Genomic DNA, 18206 nt, shown 5'->3' on the forward strand with positions numbered 1-18206 from the left:
AAAGGTATGTCTCTTTCTTCCAAGTGTGAACTTATGACACCATCTTCACCAGAAGTCTAGGTTCCCAGAGACTTTTTTAAAGGCCCAAAATAGCATCATCTTAAAAATATTTTAAAAGCTAATGGAATGAAATGAAAAATTTTAAAGGAAGTTAAATGATAGTTTCTTTACAGCAACATGATACACAGTGAAACAAGCTGGCCATTAATATAAGTTTAGGGAAATTCAATATTTAACAGTATGATTGTATAAGCTTCTGCCATTATTCAAATTATAAACAGATTTCTTAAAATTCATATTTGCCTAAAGCTTCCCATGGGGGAACTTCCTTTTTTGTGAATCTGGAACACTAGATAGAACTAAACAGGAATAAAACATCTCAGCCATAAAAACAAAATTAAAGACACTGATAGTTATGGTTATAATTTCAAAACTATGGTGAATCCCACACCAGAAATGTCTTGTGCTGAATTTTATATTTTTTTAAAGATTTATTTACTTATTTGAGAGACTAGGGAGAGGCAGAGGTAGAGGCAGAAAATCCTCAAGGAGACTCCCCACTGAGCATAGGGCCTAAGGCAGGACTTGAGTCCAGAACCCGGAGATCATGACCTGAGCCAAAATCAAGAGTTAGACACCCTTGAGATGCCTGGGTGGCTCAGGTGGTTAAGCGTCAACTTTCAGATCAGGTCATGATCCCAGGGTCCCAGGATCAAGCCCTGCCTTAGACTCCATGCTCAGTAGGTAATCTGCTTCTCCCTCTGTTCCTCCACTCACTTGTGCTTGCTCTCTCTCTCTCTCTTTCTCTCAAATTAAAAAAAAAAAAAAAAAAAAAGAAGGAGTTGGATGCCCAACCAACTGAGCCACTCAGGTGCCCCTAAGTGCTGAGTTTTAAAATGCACCCATTTACTCTGTTCAATTCAGGGCACTTCCAAGATTAACCTCTTGATACTTGTATCACCTTTCTACCTGACTATAATATTTAGACTCCTCAGATTGACATAAGCCCCAAAATTCTGTTTCCACATTTCCAAAATACTCATTTAATCCTATACATAGATATAATCATAGCAATACTTACCATTTATTTTTTTACATATATCATTTCATTTAATTCTCAGAATCAGTCTATTATTAATTCTTATCTTTATGAAAGATAAAGTGACTAAAAATCAAGTAATCTTGAGTTATGGCAACTATTAAAAGCCAAAGCTGTGCCCCTTGCTAAACTGAGAGTAGCCGGAGAGGGAAAAGGTAAACTCGAGACCTGAGAAATGCTTCATCTCCTTCACCAGTACCCTCTCCCCTCTAGGCATTTCTTCCTAACAAAGACATCAACTATTCCTTTTAGAAAGAATTATCCACTAAGATTCAGCCTGAAGGCAAAGGGCAGAGGAAGAAAACTTCTCCCTCCAGGTTGCTGTACACAGAAAAGTTGAGGTCCATGGAGTTAGGTAAGACAATAAAGCCTACTGCTAGGGAGCAACTGCCAGGTCAGTCTATATTTAACAATTTGGACTCAACATGATGCCTCGTTTCTGAATTAATGAAATGCAAACCAACCAAGTCTACTAAGCTTCCAAGGAAATTGTAAAACTCTAAATTGGACAAAGAAATGTGATTGTTCAGTTCCTATGACAATCCATGGCCCCACCTTACAACAAAACTAAGGACTGCTAAAATGTAGTCCACAGAAATGGAATCCTCCCAAGTGGGAGATCTTCCTAGAAAAGCACACCACAGTTGTTGCCAAATTAACCAAGCAACTAATTCTACTGCAAAGAAAAAGAGTTCTCAGTATATTCTTGGCCAGCTAGATTTTAGCTATGGACCTGGTAATCTCAGCATGTTGTTTTCCCTCTCCTCTTTTCCAAATTATTTTCATTGCACCATCCTGTTTTTCCCTTCATCACTGTAAGTTAGGAACAGGGGAGGAGGGAGAAGAATAAGTAAAATTCACATTTATTTAGTTTTCCAGCCCAGTGATTTAGAACTGGATGGAATAAGTGGATGAATATAAATTAACTTCTTTTAGAGAGGGATGGGTTTGTTTCCAATTGCATATAGAATAACTGCATTAGTTATATAAAGTGGCTAGTAAAGTGCCTCTGAGCCTGTATACACACACACACACACACACCCCTTTCCACTTCCGTGTGGATTGGATCTAGTAGCTTGCTTTTAGTGAATAGAAAGTGGTAAGGGAGATCCCTGGGTGGCTCAGCGGTTTAGCGCCTGCCTTGGGCCCAGGGCATGATCCTGGAGTCCCAGGATCGAGTCCCACGTTGGGCTCCCTGCATGGGGCCTGCTTCTCCCTCTGCCTGTGTCTCTGCCCCTCTCTGTCTCTCTGTGTGTGTCTATCATGAATGAGTAAATAAAACCTTTAAAAAAAAAAAAAAAAAGAGGGCAGCCCTGGTGGCTCAGAGGTTTAGCACCACCTTTGGCCCAGGGTGTGATCCTGGAGACCCAGGATCGAGTCCCATGTCAGGCTCCCTGCATGGGGCCTGCTTCTCCCTCTGCCTGTGTCTCTGCCTCTCTCTATCTATCTCTGTATCTCTCATGAATAAACAAAATATTTAAATAAATAAATAGATAAGAAAGAAAGAAAGAAAGAAAGAAAGAAAGAAAGAAAGAAAGAAAGAAAGGTAAAAATGTTGAGATGTCACTTCTGAATTCAGATTATAAAACACTGTGACTTAGGTCTTACTCACATTCACTCTGGCCCTTCTTGCTTGCTCTGATAAACAAGCTGACAAGTTGTGAGCTGCCTTTGGAAAGGCTACATATAAGGAACTGAATGAAGGCAGCCTCCAGTCAATAGTCAACAAGAAACTGAGTCCCTCAGTTCAATGGATAATGATAAACAAAATCCTGCCAACAACCATGTCAGTGAACTCAGAAGCAAATACTCCCCTAGTTGAGCCCTCAGATGTGACTAAAGCCCTGGCCAAAACCTTGATTGTGCCCTTGTGAGAGACTCTAAGCCAGAAAATCTATCTCAACTATGCCTAGATTCCTGACCCACAGAAACTGAGAAATAACAAATGTTGCTGCCTTAAGCCACTAAGTTTAAGGTGATTTATTATGCAATTATAGATAAATAGTACAGTATGGTCGCTAAATAGCCAAAGGATAAACCATAGTGGATATGTTGGTTTTTGTCTTCCCAGAATCAAATGTTCTTTTCTGGCTAAACATGCCTTAGTTTTCCTTTGGGGAACTATTTTCTCCATTATTCTCAGTATCCAAGAGGTTTAGATGGGGTTGACTCATCCTCCCCTACAACTACATACTCTCAACCTAAACTTGACACATGAGACCAGATGCTGAGACTTCTTTTGGAATTACTGTGGGGAGTAAAGCATTCTTCTTGTTGGACTTGAAGTTGATAGAATATAAGCCTGAAACTATCAAAGCCATAAACGAGGGAGAAGTTTTGGAAAAATAAAACCAATACAGAGAAAAGGAAAGTCAAGGAAAAGAAAATGATGAAATCCTGTTGACATTTAAGCCTCTGAATCCAACAATGCCTCAAGTCTATCTCTTGATTTCAAATGAAGAAATAAGCTTCTTTCTTCATTGTTTACCTTAAATCAATTTGAGATGAATTTATGAAAAAAAGAAAGAAAGATTTTCAACATACTAAATCTAGGAGGTTCCATGAGAACAGGGACCCAATTTGTTTCATCACAACTGTATATCCCATTGCCTAGCTCAATGCTTGGCAAGTAGAGATCACTAAATATCTGTTGAATGTGTGAATGAAAGTATTCTAAGAAATAATGAATAGGCCCAACTTAGGAAAAATACAATACAAATGTTTTATAATCACTAAGAGATTAAAATAAAGCACCTTAAAAAAATTAAAATAGGGGCTACTGGGGATCCCTGGGTGGCTCAGAGGTTTGGCACCTGCCTTTGGCCCAGGGTGTGATCCTGGAGTCCCGGGATCAAGTCCTGCGTCAGGCTCCCTGTATGGAGCCTGCTTCTCCCCCTCTGCCTGTGTCTCTGCCTCTCTCTCTCTATCATGAGTAAATGAAAAATTAAAAAAAAAATAGGGGCTACTGGGTGGCTCAGCCAGTTAATTGTCTGCCTTCGGCTCAGGTCATGATCCCAGGACTCTGGGCTCTCTGATCAGAAGAAGTCTGCTCTCTCACTCTCTGTCAAATAAATAAATAAAACCTTTAAAAAAATTAAAGTAGTGTTCTAGTTCTAAACCTTTGAAAGATCATTTAAAAACATTATTTTAAGTATAAAGACAATTTGGATTAGATAAATTATTTAAGCACATCCACTGTTCATTTTATCTCATGTAAAAATTCTCTAATCTCTAGGATGACACCTTTTTATTGTGAAAGAAAAATTTCTCTTTTTAGATATATTCTCATCTTGGGGTATTTTTGAAATTAAGGTTAGAATTTGTTTGAGCAATCCTATATTAGCTAGTTCCCCAAGCACTATTCTGAATAAAATAATCATGTCCTCAAATCAATTGATTAGAATTCACAATGCAAGTCTTTGTCATAGATACAATACTATAAATAATGTTTTGGATCTCAGGTTAATTAACAGAAATATCTATTTATACATAACATCATCTAGATACAAAAATTAATTTACAGGAAATACAGAAGACAGAAGAGTATTTCAAACTACACCATAGGGATACATTTAGTAAAGTCCAGACCGTGGGAAACTGCTGGACAATTTGGTTTCTTCAACAAATAAACTGCAGGTGAAAACAGAGATGGAAGGAGAACCAATAGATTAAGATACTTAAAACATGTCAGCCAACTGCATGCAACATGTAAACCATTTTGGATCCTGATTCAAACAAACAAACTGTAAAAAATGTGACATGTAGAAAACAACTGAAATTTGAACACTTCCTGGATATTTGATAAATTTTTTAAAAAATTTTATTTATTTATTCATGAGAGACACAGAGAGAGAGGCAGAGACACAGGCAGAGAGAAGCAGGCACCATGCAGGGAGCCCAATGTGGGGCTCAATCCCGGGACTCCAAGATTACACCCTGGGCCAAAGGCAGGTGCTCGACCACTGAGCCACCCAGGCATCCCTGATATTTGATAATATTAAGGAATTATTATTTTTAAGGTACAACAACGGTATTGCGGTTATGTTGAGTCCTTACCTTTTAGCTGTATTCTGAAAATTTTACAGATAAAATATGATATCTGAATTGAATTCAAAATAATTGGGAAAGGAGGAAGATATGAATATGGATGGGGCAGGCTTGATCATGGATTGTTGGTTGTTAGGGCTGGGTGATGAGGACCCTAAAGATTCATTGTGCTATTCTAATTCTGTGAATGTATTAAAATTCTTCATAATAAAAAGTATAAAAGTTAAAAAATAAATAAACAGAACAAAGAAAAACTATACTGTACCTAATTATTATGAATCTAATGATCATATCCAAATTAAAAAATCTGGATACTTAGGCTAAAGAGTATTTGGATAAATCTAGAAATTATAAGATATATGCTTCCAAATAATTATAATAATCTGAAGTCTGAATATGAAGACAGAGGCAACTGATACAGACAGGCAGAAGAAGAGTTAGAAGGTACAGTTCCTCTTTCTCTGGCAGAGGGTTTGCCACTGGTACATTGTCTATGGCTTCTTCCTCCTACCTTTTGTCAGCTTTTAAAATATTTGTTGAGCGTTCATTATATGTAAGACACTGGGCTTGAAGTATAGTACTGTGCCCTTAAGAATCTTACAATTACACAAATAATCCCTCCCACTGGAGTTCTCTGAGCTGAACATTTCCATCTACCTCCATTGTCACATCCCAACCTTCCAGGCTTCTTATACTACAAAAGTACCCATTTTTCTCTTCCTAACTCCCAGTAAGAACTTCTTACCATCTTCCCACTTTGGCTTGCCTTAGGTAATTCTTAAAAGGAAAAAAAAAACTTTTTCAATCAGGTTAAATAAGCTTATACAATTATAAATAAATACAATAATGTAAGCCTAATAGTGACTAGCAGGCTAGGCCTGCCATGGGGTCAGCCCCAAGAGTTAGATCTAACTTGTCACAATTTCTTCCCTCCTTCCTCAACCGAATCCACATATTTGCTAATGTTTCAAGTTTCACCATCCCTGCCTCAACCCCACAACCACAGTAGCTGTGGGTACCTGGGTTCCATATCAGTGAAAGGTTCTTACCTTATGTCATGAAAAAGTTACTAATGGCATAGTTAAAATATTTCTAAATTTTTATAAACCTGATTTAAATATAATTGGTGAAGATAATTTCATATTCTGTATAGTGAGCTAATGTGAAAAGAAGCAGGCTTAATCAACCATGGAACATAATGATACCTGCATGGTTCTTCGTTTAGTTAATGTCACTTGGAAATTTTTCCACTCCCAACGTTGTTCCACCACATGTGCAAAAACAACATGCCCATTTCCACAGGCTCCAGCGATCTGAGTGCCATCAATTGACCACGCAATGTTAAATATGCTGCCAGTGTTGGGCTTTTCTAAAGCATATGACCACTAGGGAAGAAAAAATGAGAGAAAAATCAATATACTGAAAAAAATTTTAAAGAAGTTTTAGATTAAGCATACATTAACATTTTAAGGTAATTTTTTAAAAGAATGTGTCTTTATCCTAGAATTAATATTTTTCATAATAAAATGTATACTGAACAGAAGATACAGATGTAATATTTAAAGTACAAGCAAAATATGAAAGAAGTGTATAAAATCTCTTAAGAACTGCAAAAACACCATTTCCATTCAAATCATTATTTTTTTTTAATTTTTATTTATTTATTTATGATAGTCGAGAGAGAGAGAGAGAGAGAGAGAGACAGAGACACAGGCAGAGGGAGAAGCAGGCTCCATGCACCGGGAGCCCGATATGGGATTCGATCCCGGGTCTCCAGGATCGCGCCCTGGGCCAAAGGCAGGCGCCAAACCGCTGCGCCACCCAGGGATCCCCTCAAATCATTATTTTTAAGTAACCATACTGAATGGGCAAATACAAAGATTCTGCAGGAAAAAAAAAGACACCTTAGTATTCTTAAGGATCTCTATAGTCTCTACATCTGAAAAGCTGATTATAACATTTCAATAATGTCACTAAAAACTGAAACTAAACACACAATATAACTAAGACATCTCTGATAGACATTTTAAATAGTGAAAGCCTAGGTTAATGGATCTTCTTGTTTTATTTTTTCATAATGTAGTAAATATAAGTTCTTCTAGAGTCTACCTATCTTTTTGAGAAAGTTATCTAAAGGTATCAATAAGCACCCACAGGGACAACAGAGAAACGTGTGTGTGTGTGTGTGTGTGTGTGTGCGTGAATAAGACAGTAAGAAACATATTTGCTAGGATGATTTATTTGACTACATTTATATATATTCTCTTTCCATTCTTCCAACCTTACAGCCTAATGTCAAATTAAGTCTTGAGTTTTTGGTTGCTCTTGGGTGGGTATTTATTTTGTCGTACATTATTGTTGTTTCAAATATGTTCATTGTTAGCTATGGGCTCACTGACAAAAAAAAATGTGGAGAAAATGGGAAAAAATGTAGAAAAAGATTAATTCACACTACTATCAAAAAAGACTTTAAATTCTCAATAAAGTTCATATATACAATAAAAATGCTGAATGACTCTTACTACTCACTGACATGCTGAATGACTCTTACTACTCACTGACATGTTTTTCAGCTCCCTTCCACCATCCTTCAGACCTCTACCTGTCGCTTAAGTAAAAGGGCTAAAAAGAGTTATCGAGGAGGAGGTAATAAGCAAACTTTCGCTTCATTAGCAGCATGAAAATGTTAGAAACTTCTTTTTTGAAATTAAGAAGAGTAAGTTCAAAAGTAGAATATATGTAATAGTTGAAGTCACCTTTTTAAAAATAAGTAAAGACAAAGAACATCAAGGATACAAACAATGTGCTTCTGGCAATAAAATTAAATTAACTCATTTGTGTTTGACAAACAGAATTATGAAATACTGTATGACTACTATTTTGCATAAAAATTAAGTGGTTAGTATAGACAAATGAGACTTATTATTAATATACAATACTTAATAGATTGAACTAAGCTTATGGCACATCCGTCATCCTAAATCTAGTCTATTCTCATGGTGTAGATGCAACAGAGATCTTATTTTAAATTGTATTTTAAAACCACAGATTCATATTTTAAAACTACTTACTTTTTTTTGAGAGATAGTATATGAGAGCAGGGAGTGAGGATGGCAAAGAGGGGCAGAAGGAGAGAAAGAATCTTAAGCAGGCTCCATGCCCTGCGTGAAACCTGACACAGGACTCAATCTCATGACCTTGAGATCATGACCTGAGCTGAAATCAAGAGTCGGATGCTTAAAGGACTGAGCCACCCAGGTGCCCCTTAAAACTATTTACTTTAAAGTATGATCTTAAAATACCCAAAGAACCAAATCAGCGAGAAAGACACATCTTACTAAAACATAGAAAAATGTATCTAAGAACTCCTGGATTCCTGATCTTAGCTAAGAGGAGAACATGGAAAGAAATGTTTAGGTAATACTATCATCACCCTATCTTTGTCTGATTTCTTTCAGAGTCCTGTATGGTTCATGAACAATGAAATCTGCAACATGCAACTTATCCCTAAAAACAAACTTCAAAGAATGTAACAGTACCGTGATATTAAAGCTATATTAAAATTTTACATTTTATTTAAAATTAAGAAGTGATTTCTTTTAGATGACTCTAGTTTCAAAAATAATACAAGCACAAGCAAATCATCAGAGAATGGGTCTTTAATAGTCATGGCGGTGGAGGTTGGGAGATAAGGTTATTTTGTCCAGTCAGTAAATTTTAATAATTACTGTTAAGTCAAAAAGATCTATTTATAATCTGTGCTTTAAACAGACTTTTAGGGATGCCTGGGTGGCTCAGTCAGTTAGGTATCATTAAGTGTCCTACTCCTTTTTTTTTTTTTTTTTTTAAGTGTCCTACTCTTGATTTCAGCTTGGGTCATGGTCTCAGAGTCGTGGGATTGAACTCCACATTGGGCTCCGTGCTCAGCAGGGAGTCTGCCTGAGATTCTCTCTCTCCTTCTCCTTCTGCCCCACCCCCATTCCATGCTTTCTCAAATAAATAAATAAATCTTTAAAACTGCAAATAAATAAATAAATAGATTTTTAACAATCTAAGTCTCTTTTCTTCCCCAAATATGCCATGGAATATTCACATTTGTCTTTCCAACTCTAGAAAGAAATGAGGCAGCTTCCCTAGATGTAGTTTAGTGATACTAAGAATCATGAAGATGGATTTTTAAATATCCCTCTTACTTAATACATCACTTGCTTTAACCCAACTATCCCTTACTTTAGAATATCTTCAGGCCAGCAGCATCTACATTGTCTGTCCTCTTGTTAGAAGTCCAAATTAATGGGCCCAACTGCAATTCTATTGAACATGACCCTCTGGGGATATGAGGGCCAGGAAACTTTTAATGAGCTCTTCCGGGAATTCTTAAGCATGGAAAAGTTAGGACACTGGTTCTTAACTCTGGTTGCACATTAGAGTCACCTGGGATGCTTTTATAAAAGATACCAAAACCCAGGAATCCAATCAATTAAATCCAGAAATTCTTGGGATGGGATCTGGGTATATTTTTTTAAAGTTCTATATGTGGTTTTAACATACAGCCACTGTTCTACAAGGAAAGCAAAATCTGCAATTTGGTTTAAGACTATCATTAACAACTGGCTCAGTGTTAATACGCTGCCAGTTCATCTGCCAACTCTTGAGAAAATTACATGACTGGTGTCTTAGCCTCTAATCCAGCTTCTCATAGTTATGTGTAAACTTGGGTTTTTACATTTGTTACCAAGTCCATGCTTGTTCTGCTCACCACATGATAGGCCAAAGAGTTGAGAGGATGGATATTGGGGGCAAGGAAAGTGACTTACTTTGGAAAGTCAGCAAATCAAGGAGATGTAGGGCTATTGAACCAAAGAATCATCTTCCCACAGCATGAGATTTGAGCTTCTGTTATGTTAAGAGAGGGAAGTGGGAATTTGCAAATCTTATCTGTAACTTACCTGAATGAAGGGCTAAGCAGAACTTTCATTTCTTAGTCATTGCTAGGATTGGTCCTGAATTGCAGTTACGAAGATGCAGTTTTCTATTACTGTTATAACAAATTACCACAAACTTAGAGTCTTTTCTAAGTCATAACTCCAACATGGTTTTCACTGAGCTAAAATCAAGGTATTGTTGGCAAGGCTACATTTCCTTTTGAAGGCTCTACAGGAGGACCCATTTCCTTGATCATTCAGGGTGTTAGCAGAATTCAGTCTCTTATAGTTGTAGGACAAGGAGGTTCTCATTTCTGTGCTGGCCACAGGTAACTTCTAGGGGCCAACTGCTGTGGTGGCCTTCCTCCATCTTTAAAGCCAGCAACAGGGGATCCCTGGGTGGCTCAGCAGTTTAGTACCTGCCTTTGACCCAGGATGTGATCCTAGGATCGAGTCCCACATCAGGCTCCCTGCATGGAGCCTGCTTCTCTCACTGCCTGTGTCTCTGCCTCTCTCTCTTTGTGTCTCTCATGAATAAATAAAATATTTTAAAAAAAAGCCAGCAACAGCAGAATAAGTTGCTTTTACTTTCAGTCTCCTCCTCCTTCATCCTGTAACCCAGCTGGGAAAGATTCTCAGCTTTTAAGAATTTGTGATTAGACTGGGCCAATCTGAATAATCCAGGATAGTCTTACCACCTAAAAGTTCATACCCTTAATCACATCTACAAGTTCCTTTTGCCTTTTAAGGTAACATATTCACAGGTTCTGGGGATTACGGAATGGACATCTTTGGGGTCCTATTATTTGACGACCTACTGTGAAATTATAGCAATTTGGGGATTTTATTATTTTTTATTTTTAAAAAAGATTTTATTTATTTATTTGAATGAGAGCACACAAGTGAACGAGCATGAAGGGGGGAGGGGCAGAGGGAGAGGGAGAGGCAGACGCCCTGATGAGCAGGAAGCTTAACTGTAGCTGGACCCCAGGACCCTGGGATCATGACCCAAATAGAAGACAGTCACTTAGCTGACTGAGCCACTCAGGTGCCTCAATTTGGAGATTTTTAAAGTTTTTTTTTTTCCCTAATGATTCAGATTCAGATATGAGCATGAATCATGATTCATTCATATATAAGCATGAAACACATGAACCAGTGCTTTTACCACTTTTTAGTAGTTTGGGGTTTGTGGTTTTGGCTTTCAAAAGGTTTATTCACAATTAAAAAGAAACTAAACAATAATCTCATCATGTTGTCACCAAGTGGTAGTAGGATCTTGGTACTGTTCACATAGTATTGAATTATCAAGGATATCCAAAAGGAAACATTAAAAAATTATTGAACAAGTTACTTTTAGAAAGAAAAAAATGGGTTTATGAAATCAAAGAAAATATGCATTTAATAGTCTATCATGTAAATTGTATAGAAAGCACTGAAATCATACAAGCATACCTTATTTTATTGCACTTCACTTTATTGCACTTTGTAGATACTACATTTTTTACAAATTGAAGGTTTGTGGCTATCTGCATCAAGCAAGTCTATTGACCTTATTTTTCCAACAGTATCTTCTAACTTCATGTCTCTGTGTCACAATTAGGTAATTCTTGCAATATATCAACATTCTTCATTATTATCATATGTGTTATGGTGATCTGGGATCAATGATGTTATTATTGTAATTGTTCTGGGGCACCATGAACCATGTCCGTATAAAACAGCAACCACAAACCTAATCAGTTGGCAGCCATCCACACTAAGGCAAAACTTTCCACTAGCAAAAAGATTACAACTCACTGAAAGCTCAGATGGTGGTTAGCATTTTTTAGCAAGGAAGTATTTTTAATTAAGGTATATACATTGCTTTTTTAGACATAATGCTATTGTATACTTAATAAACTATAATATTGTGCAAACATAATTTTTATATGCACTAGGAAATAAAAAAAATTCAACTTGCTTGCTTTATTGTGATATTTGCTTTATTGCAGTGGTCTGGAACCAAGCCCACAAAATCTCTGAGGCATGTATGAATTAAGAAAAAGCAAGCTATTATTTTTTATGAATACTTCCTGATAGTATAAAAAAATTATACTGAGATAGAACTTTCCTTAGAGAAAATATGAACATCTTAGAATCCTGAAGGGAAATTCTTAAGGATCAATTTTAAGTTATTAAATCTATGGCTCCTAAACAGATGATACTGCAAATAATTAGGTATGGCCTAATGGTCTGGAAAAAAAAAATCTATAGAATTTCTTTAAAAGGGAAGGAGGTGCAGAAGGGAAAGTTAACTTAAAAATGATGAAATAAAAGGAAATAACATCTTTCCTTAAATCAAAATAAAGGACTTAAAATTTTTTACATGATTGGTATCTCTGGCATTGACTAGTCAGAATGTGTAAATATTGAAGTTTATTTTATGAGATATTTATATATGTAGGAAATAATATGAGAGAGATTTTAGAAGAGGAAATTGTACCACTTAACCCCCAAATGGAGGGTGGAAGAGCAATGACATATCGTGTATAAGGAGTTATAGGTGGATTGGTCCACATATAATGGGAGCTTTTGCATGATTTTAGCATATGTATACCTAAAAAACATTTGTCAACAGAAGTAAAGTTCTGTACTTCTAGACATAGATAATTAAATTTAAATCTTTAGGTACTGAAATCAGAAAAAAGTAAATTCAAATTTGTGCTTCGTGGTTAAAAAAAAAATCTCTAGTCATTAAAAAAAATATTTGGGGGGAAGCCCGGGTGGCTCAGTGATAGAGCACCTGCCTTCAGCTCAGGGTGTGATCCCAGGGTCCTGGGATGAGTCCCATATCCAGTTCTTTGTTGGGAGCCTACTTCTTCCTCTGCCTGTCTCTGCCTCTCTCTCTCTGTGTCTCTTATGAATAAATAAATAAAGTTAAAATTTTTAACTTAAATTAAAAATTTTTTTAATGTTTTTAAGTTATTTGACCAGAGAGGAAGTTTACTTTAACCAAGTTTAGTCTTATCCTAAATAAAGACAGACATATCTAAAAGTTCACCATTATTCTATTCCTTCTCTATTTTCCCATGATTATAACCTTTGCCATTAAATAACCGTTACTTAATTATCTGTTTACAAGCTTTGCACAGTGGCAGTACCGGAGCCAATGAGATTTATCCAAAGCACGATTATTGCTAATTATCTGTTTACTTATCAGTACTCCTTCCTAGAGAACACATATTATTCTTTGACTAGCTAGAGTATCATAAAGAGCTTAGACACATCAATATTTGTTAAATGAATTAATGAATGAATTAATGAATGAGTAAGCCTGTGTCCTTAGGAAAGAATTCCTTCCCAGAGCTCAACCATAACTTCAACCTTTTTAAAATTAAAAAAAAAAAATCAAGTAACAAATTAAAAGCCAAAAATTTAGAATTTTTTTTTTTATTTACTTATGATAGTCACAGAGAGAGAGAGAGAGAGGCAGAGACACAGGCAGAGGGAGAAGCAGGCTCCATGCACCGGGAGCCCGATGTGGGACTCGATCCCGGGTCTCCAGGATCGCGCCCCAGGCCAAAGACAGGCTCCAAACCGCTGCGCCACCCAGGGATACCAAAATTTAGAAATTTTAAAGTAGTCTTCTCAAAAACATCAACCAAACTGATTAAATGGACCAATTCTACTAATGACCTAGTCAAAATGCTGCAATGTACATCATTAAGTTATTGTGTTAAGTAAATGTAAGTCATTAAAAACCAAAACAATCTCTTTTGTCTGTACGATGATCCATTAAAATATGATATTTATGTAATACCTGCTATGTGTTAGGTACTGATTTCTAGAAGATTAAAAGTTAGTTCTATAACATTTTCTTTTTTTATTTATTTATTTATGATAGTCACAGAGAGAGAGAGAGAGGCAGAGACACAGGCAGAGGGAGAAGCAGGCTCCATGCACCAGGAGCCCGACATGGGACTCAATCCCGGGTCTCCAGGATCGTGCCCTGGGCCAAAGGCAGGCGCCAAACCGCTGCGCCACCCAGGGATCCCCAAAAGTTAGTTCTATAATAGAACCCTGATTTTGTTATGCTTGGTGAATTTCTCAATTCTGATAGCAGGGTCTCATACTGTAAAGGAAGGACAGTTCCTTGACCTGGCTTCTGGAAGATATCCCTGTAACCTTGTAGTCAATTCTTTTTGCTTAATGGTTTCTGCTACTTGTATCCAACTATAATAAAATGTAGAATAAGTATGAAATTATAGTATCAGCTACACTTCTCTAGCACTACTTGAGTTTTTCCCATTTCTAGTATACCATGTGCTGTGCTGCCTCTTCCTATATAGCAACCTTATATCTACAACAAAGAAACAGGGCAGCCTGGGTAGCTCAGCGGCTTAACGCCACCTTCAGCCCAGGGCGTGATCCTGGAGACCCCTGATCAAGTCCCACGTCAGGCTCCCTGCATGGAGCCTGCTTCTCCCTCTGCCTGTGTCTCTGCCTCTCTCTCTCTCTTTCTCTCTCTCTCACTCTCTGTGTCTCATGAATAAATAAAATCTTAAAAAAAAAACACAAAGAAACAAACAACACCGTACTACTAGTTATGAAAGGAAGCAAGCAGTATGTCCAATGGCCATGGAAGGGATATCATAGAACGGTGGAGTTGAACGATCACTTAGCTTAGCCCATTTAACTTTGTAAATTTATCACTGAAGTCTTAACTCTAGGGATCTACAACCATTTCAATACTACTCGTACGTTAAAATACAATACAATATAGGGCGCCCGGGTGGCTCAGTGGGTTAAGTGTCTGACTCTTGATTTCAGCTCAGGTCATGACCTCAGGGTGGTGGAATCAAGCCCCCTGTCTAGCTCTGCACTTAGTGCAGAGTCTGCCTGAGATTTTCTCTCTATGCCCCCCTCCACGCCCCTGCAGCTCATGCTCTCTCTCTAATAAATAAAATCATAAAAAAATAAAATAAAACACACCATCACACTGGACAGCACAATATGGAGAACAACTGAAAACGAGCCTATAAAGGATGTTCCATCTGTCTAAGAAAAGAGACCTTTTTTCCCCTGTATTCCCCCAAACTGCTTAGGCATATAGTTCCTCACCAAGGAATCAAGAGATATGTATACTAAAAACCATGACTTGACTATAATAACTTACAAAAGTACCTCCCAAATGCCAACGTCACCCTTTTCTTTACTACTGCTATATATATATTTATAAATATATATAAATACACTAGTTTAAAAGAATTCTCAACAGGGATCCCTGGGTGGCTCAGTGGTTTAGCGCCTGCCTTCGGCCCAGGGCGTGATCCTAGAATCCCGGGATCGAGTTCCGCATCAGGCTCTCTACATGGAGCCTGCTTCTCCCTCTGCCTGTGTCTCTGCCTCTCTCTCTCTGTAGCTTTCATGAATAAATAAATAAAATCTTTAAAAAAAAAAAAAAGAATTCTCAAAAACGTATCTTTAGCCAAGTTGGATGAATTCAATTCATAAAAGCATGTGTTCACAAATCAAGTTTAGGAGGAAGAGATGACAGATGCAAAGTTTCTCACATTTCTTTGTTACACTAATGATTTTTAAAATCAATATTCTCTCCCACATACCAGAAATTAGGAAATTGCAGGCTATCTTAAATTACATGTGTTGACATACATAATTGACAATGAGAAGTTACATATAGCAGTAAGACCAGTTACTAAAGACAATGAATCACTGCAATTATTGTAACTGATGGAAGAATGAATGAACAGAGGGTCTTTTTATTAGAATGACTGAATATTTGCGAACAGAAGGGAAAAAAAAAACGGCAAAAGCTCTCTTATACAAGCAATAGCACCACCTGCTGATTAATAAAAGCAACAACATCAGTTAATTTTAAAATTTGGCCAAAGGTACCTTATATATTCAGATTTTTTCCCTTGAATTCTGTTCCATTTAATATGATATAATACAATTCGTTAGTATATTCTGTATATTTATTTACAATAACTGATTTGATTTGAAAGTTTCTACTTCACATTATTTGAATCATGCATTTCTCAAAAATCAAAAGTAAAAATAAAATTTATTATGAAATCAAGGGAAAAATTATGGTACGATGACTTTTAATTTTTATTCCACAAGTAATTTACTTGTACCATAATTTATTTTACTAACCACTCAATAATATATATTTAATTTGTGTCTGATATTCCCTGACCACCTCACCTAAAATGACATCTTCCTTACCCAATCTTATTTTTTATGTCATTTATTACCATTTAATATATTATAAATTCATTTTGTTTGTTTGTATATAGCTTTTCATCTGCTAGAATGAAAACTCTCAAGAGCAGGTATTTATTTTGTTTACTGCTGTAGCTTTAACACCTAGGGCAAGTGCCTGGCATATAATAGACTCTCAAAAAATATTCATGAAGGAATCAATGAACATGAAAATAGATGAACAGGGATCCCTGGGTGGCGCAGCGGTTTGGCGCCTGCCTTTGGCCCAGGGTGCGATCCTGGAGATCCGGGATTGAATCCCACATCGGGCTCCCGGTGCATGGAGCCTGTTTCTCCCTCTGCCTGTGTCTCTGCCTCTCTCTCTCTCTCTCTCTGTGACTATCATAAATAAAATAAAAATAAAAATAAAAATAAATAAAGAAAGAAAATGGATGTTTTGAATATTATAACATGGTAACTACGGAAATTAGATTCTCCTCCCTCCCCAGGGTTTGCTATTGTTGCTTTCTTAGGGCTATAGTAATTTGTTTTTTGTTTTTTTTTAAGATTTCATTTATTTATTTGAAAGAGCATGAGCATGAGCAAGGGAGAGGGGGAGAGGGAGAGGGAGAAGTAGACTCCTCACTGAGCAGGGAGCTCAACTCCAGGCTTGATCCTAGCACTCTGGGATCGTGACCTGAGTCGAAGGCAGACGCTTAACTGACCAAACCACCCAGGTGCCCCTGAAGAACTTTTTAAAAACCTATAATGGTCAGCCCTGGTGGCCTCAGCAGTTTAGCACCGCCTTCAGCCCAGGGTGGAATCCTGGAGATCCGGGATCGGGTCCCTGTCGTGCTCCCTGCATGGAGCCTGCTTCTCCCTCTGCCTGTGTCTCTGCCTTTCCCTCTCTCTCTCTATGTCTCTCATGAACAAATAAATAAAATAAAGGAAAAAAAACCTTTATTGATCTGTACAATTGATAAATAGTCATTAAGAAAAGTTCACACTAAACAAAATCATATAAAGAAGGAAAAGATGACCCAAATATAGTACTGGGTACACCTTTATCTGCATAGTTAGACATATGAGTATACAATTTTATACAGGTGGAATCACAGAATAACATGTTCTCCTATAAACGTGGTCTTTTCACTAAATAACCATGGATATCTTTCTAGGTTATTAAACCTAATAGCTCTTCCCTAATTTAAATGAATTAAGGGTATTCCATTTTAGGTATAATTAAATAATAACCTGAGGAATGGATAAACAAAACGTGTCATATTCATATATTGGAATATTATTTGTTCAAAAAAAGGAATGAAGTACTAATATATGAAACAACATGGATGAACCTTGAAAACATAGTAAGTCAAAGAAGCTAGTCACAGGAGGCCACATACTGTATTATTCCATTTATATGAAATGGCATGAATAGGGAAATCCATAGGAAAAGAAAGGTGATTAGTAGTTGCCAAAGGCTGGGTGTTGGGGAGGGAGAAATAGGAATTAATAGTAAATGAGTATGCGATTCCTTTTAGAGGGGAGGAACATGTTCTAAAATTAGAGTGTGGTGGTCATACAACCCTATGAATACATTTAAAAATACTGAATTGTATACTTTAAATGCGTAAAATGTATAGGATATAAATTACGTCTCAAAAAGCTGCTTTAAAAAAAGCAGGCAGAAACTTAAGAAGAGACAATGGATGAAAAAGGGAAAATAGGGATCCCTGGGTGGCGCAGCGGTTTGGCGCCTGCCTTTGGCCCAGGGTGCGATCCTGGAGACCCGGGATCGAATCCCACATCGGGCTCCCAGTGCATGGAGCCTGCTTCTCCCTCTGCCTGTGTCTCTGCCTCTCTCTCTCTCTGTGTGACTATCATAAATAAATAAAAATTTAAAAAAAAGGGAAAATAGTATTGAGTGA

General features: G+C 37.0%; 1 protein-coding gene across 2 annotated transcripts in view; it reads right to left on the reverse strand.

The window, feature by feature from the left end:
- IFT80 (intraflagellar transport 80) overlaps positions 1-18206 on the reverse strand; it is a 125529-nt gene that overhangs the window by 46227 nt on the left and 61096 nt on the right. For both annotated transcript variants that reach the window (XM_055308321.1, XM_055308322.1), the window contains one exon: positions 6352-6531. In XM_055308321.1, coding sequence (XP_055164296.1) covers positions 6352-6531 — 180 coding nt within the window. The remainder of the gene's footprint in view (positions 1-6351; positions 6532-18206) is intronic.

This window comes from Nyctereutes procyonoides, unplaced genomic scaffold (genome assembly GCF_905146905.1).
Source record: "Nyctereutes procyonoides isolate TBG_1078 unplaced genomic scaffold, NYPRO_anot_genome, whole genome shotgun sequence".
Classification (NCBI taxonomy): domain Eukaryota; kingdom Metazoa; phylum Chordata; class Mammalia; order Carnivora; family Canidae; genus Nyctereutes; species Nyctereutes procyonoides.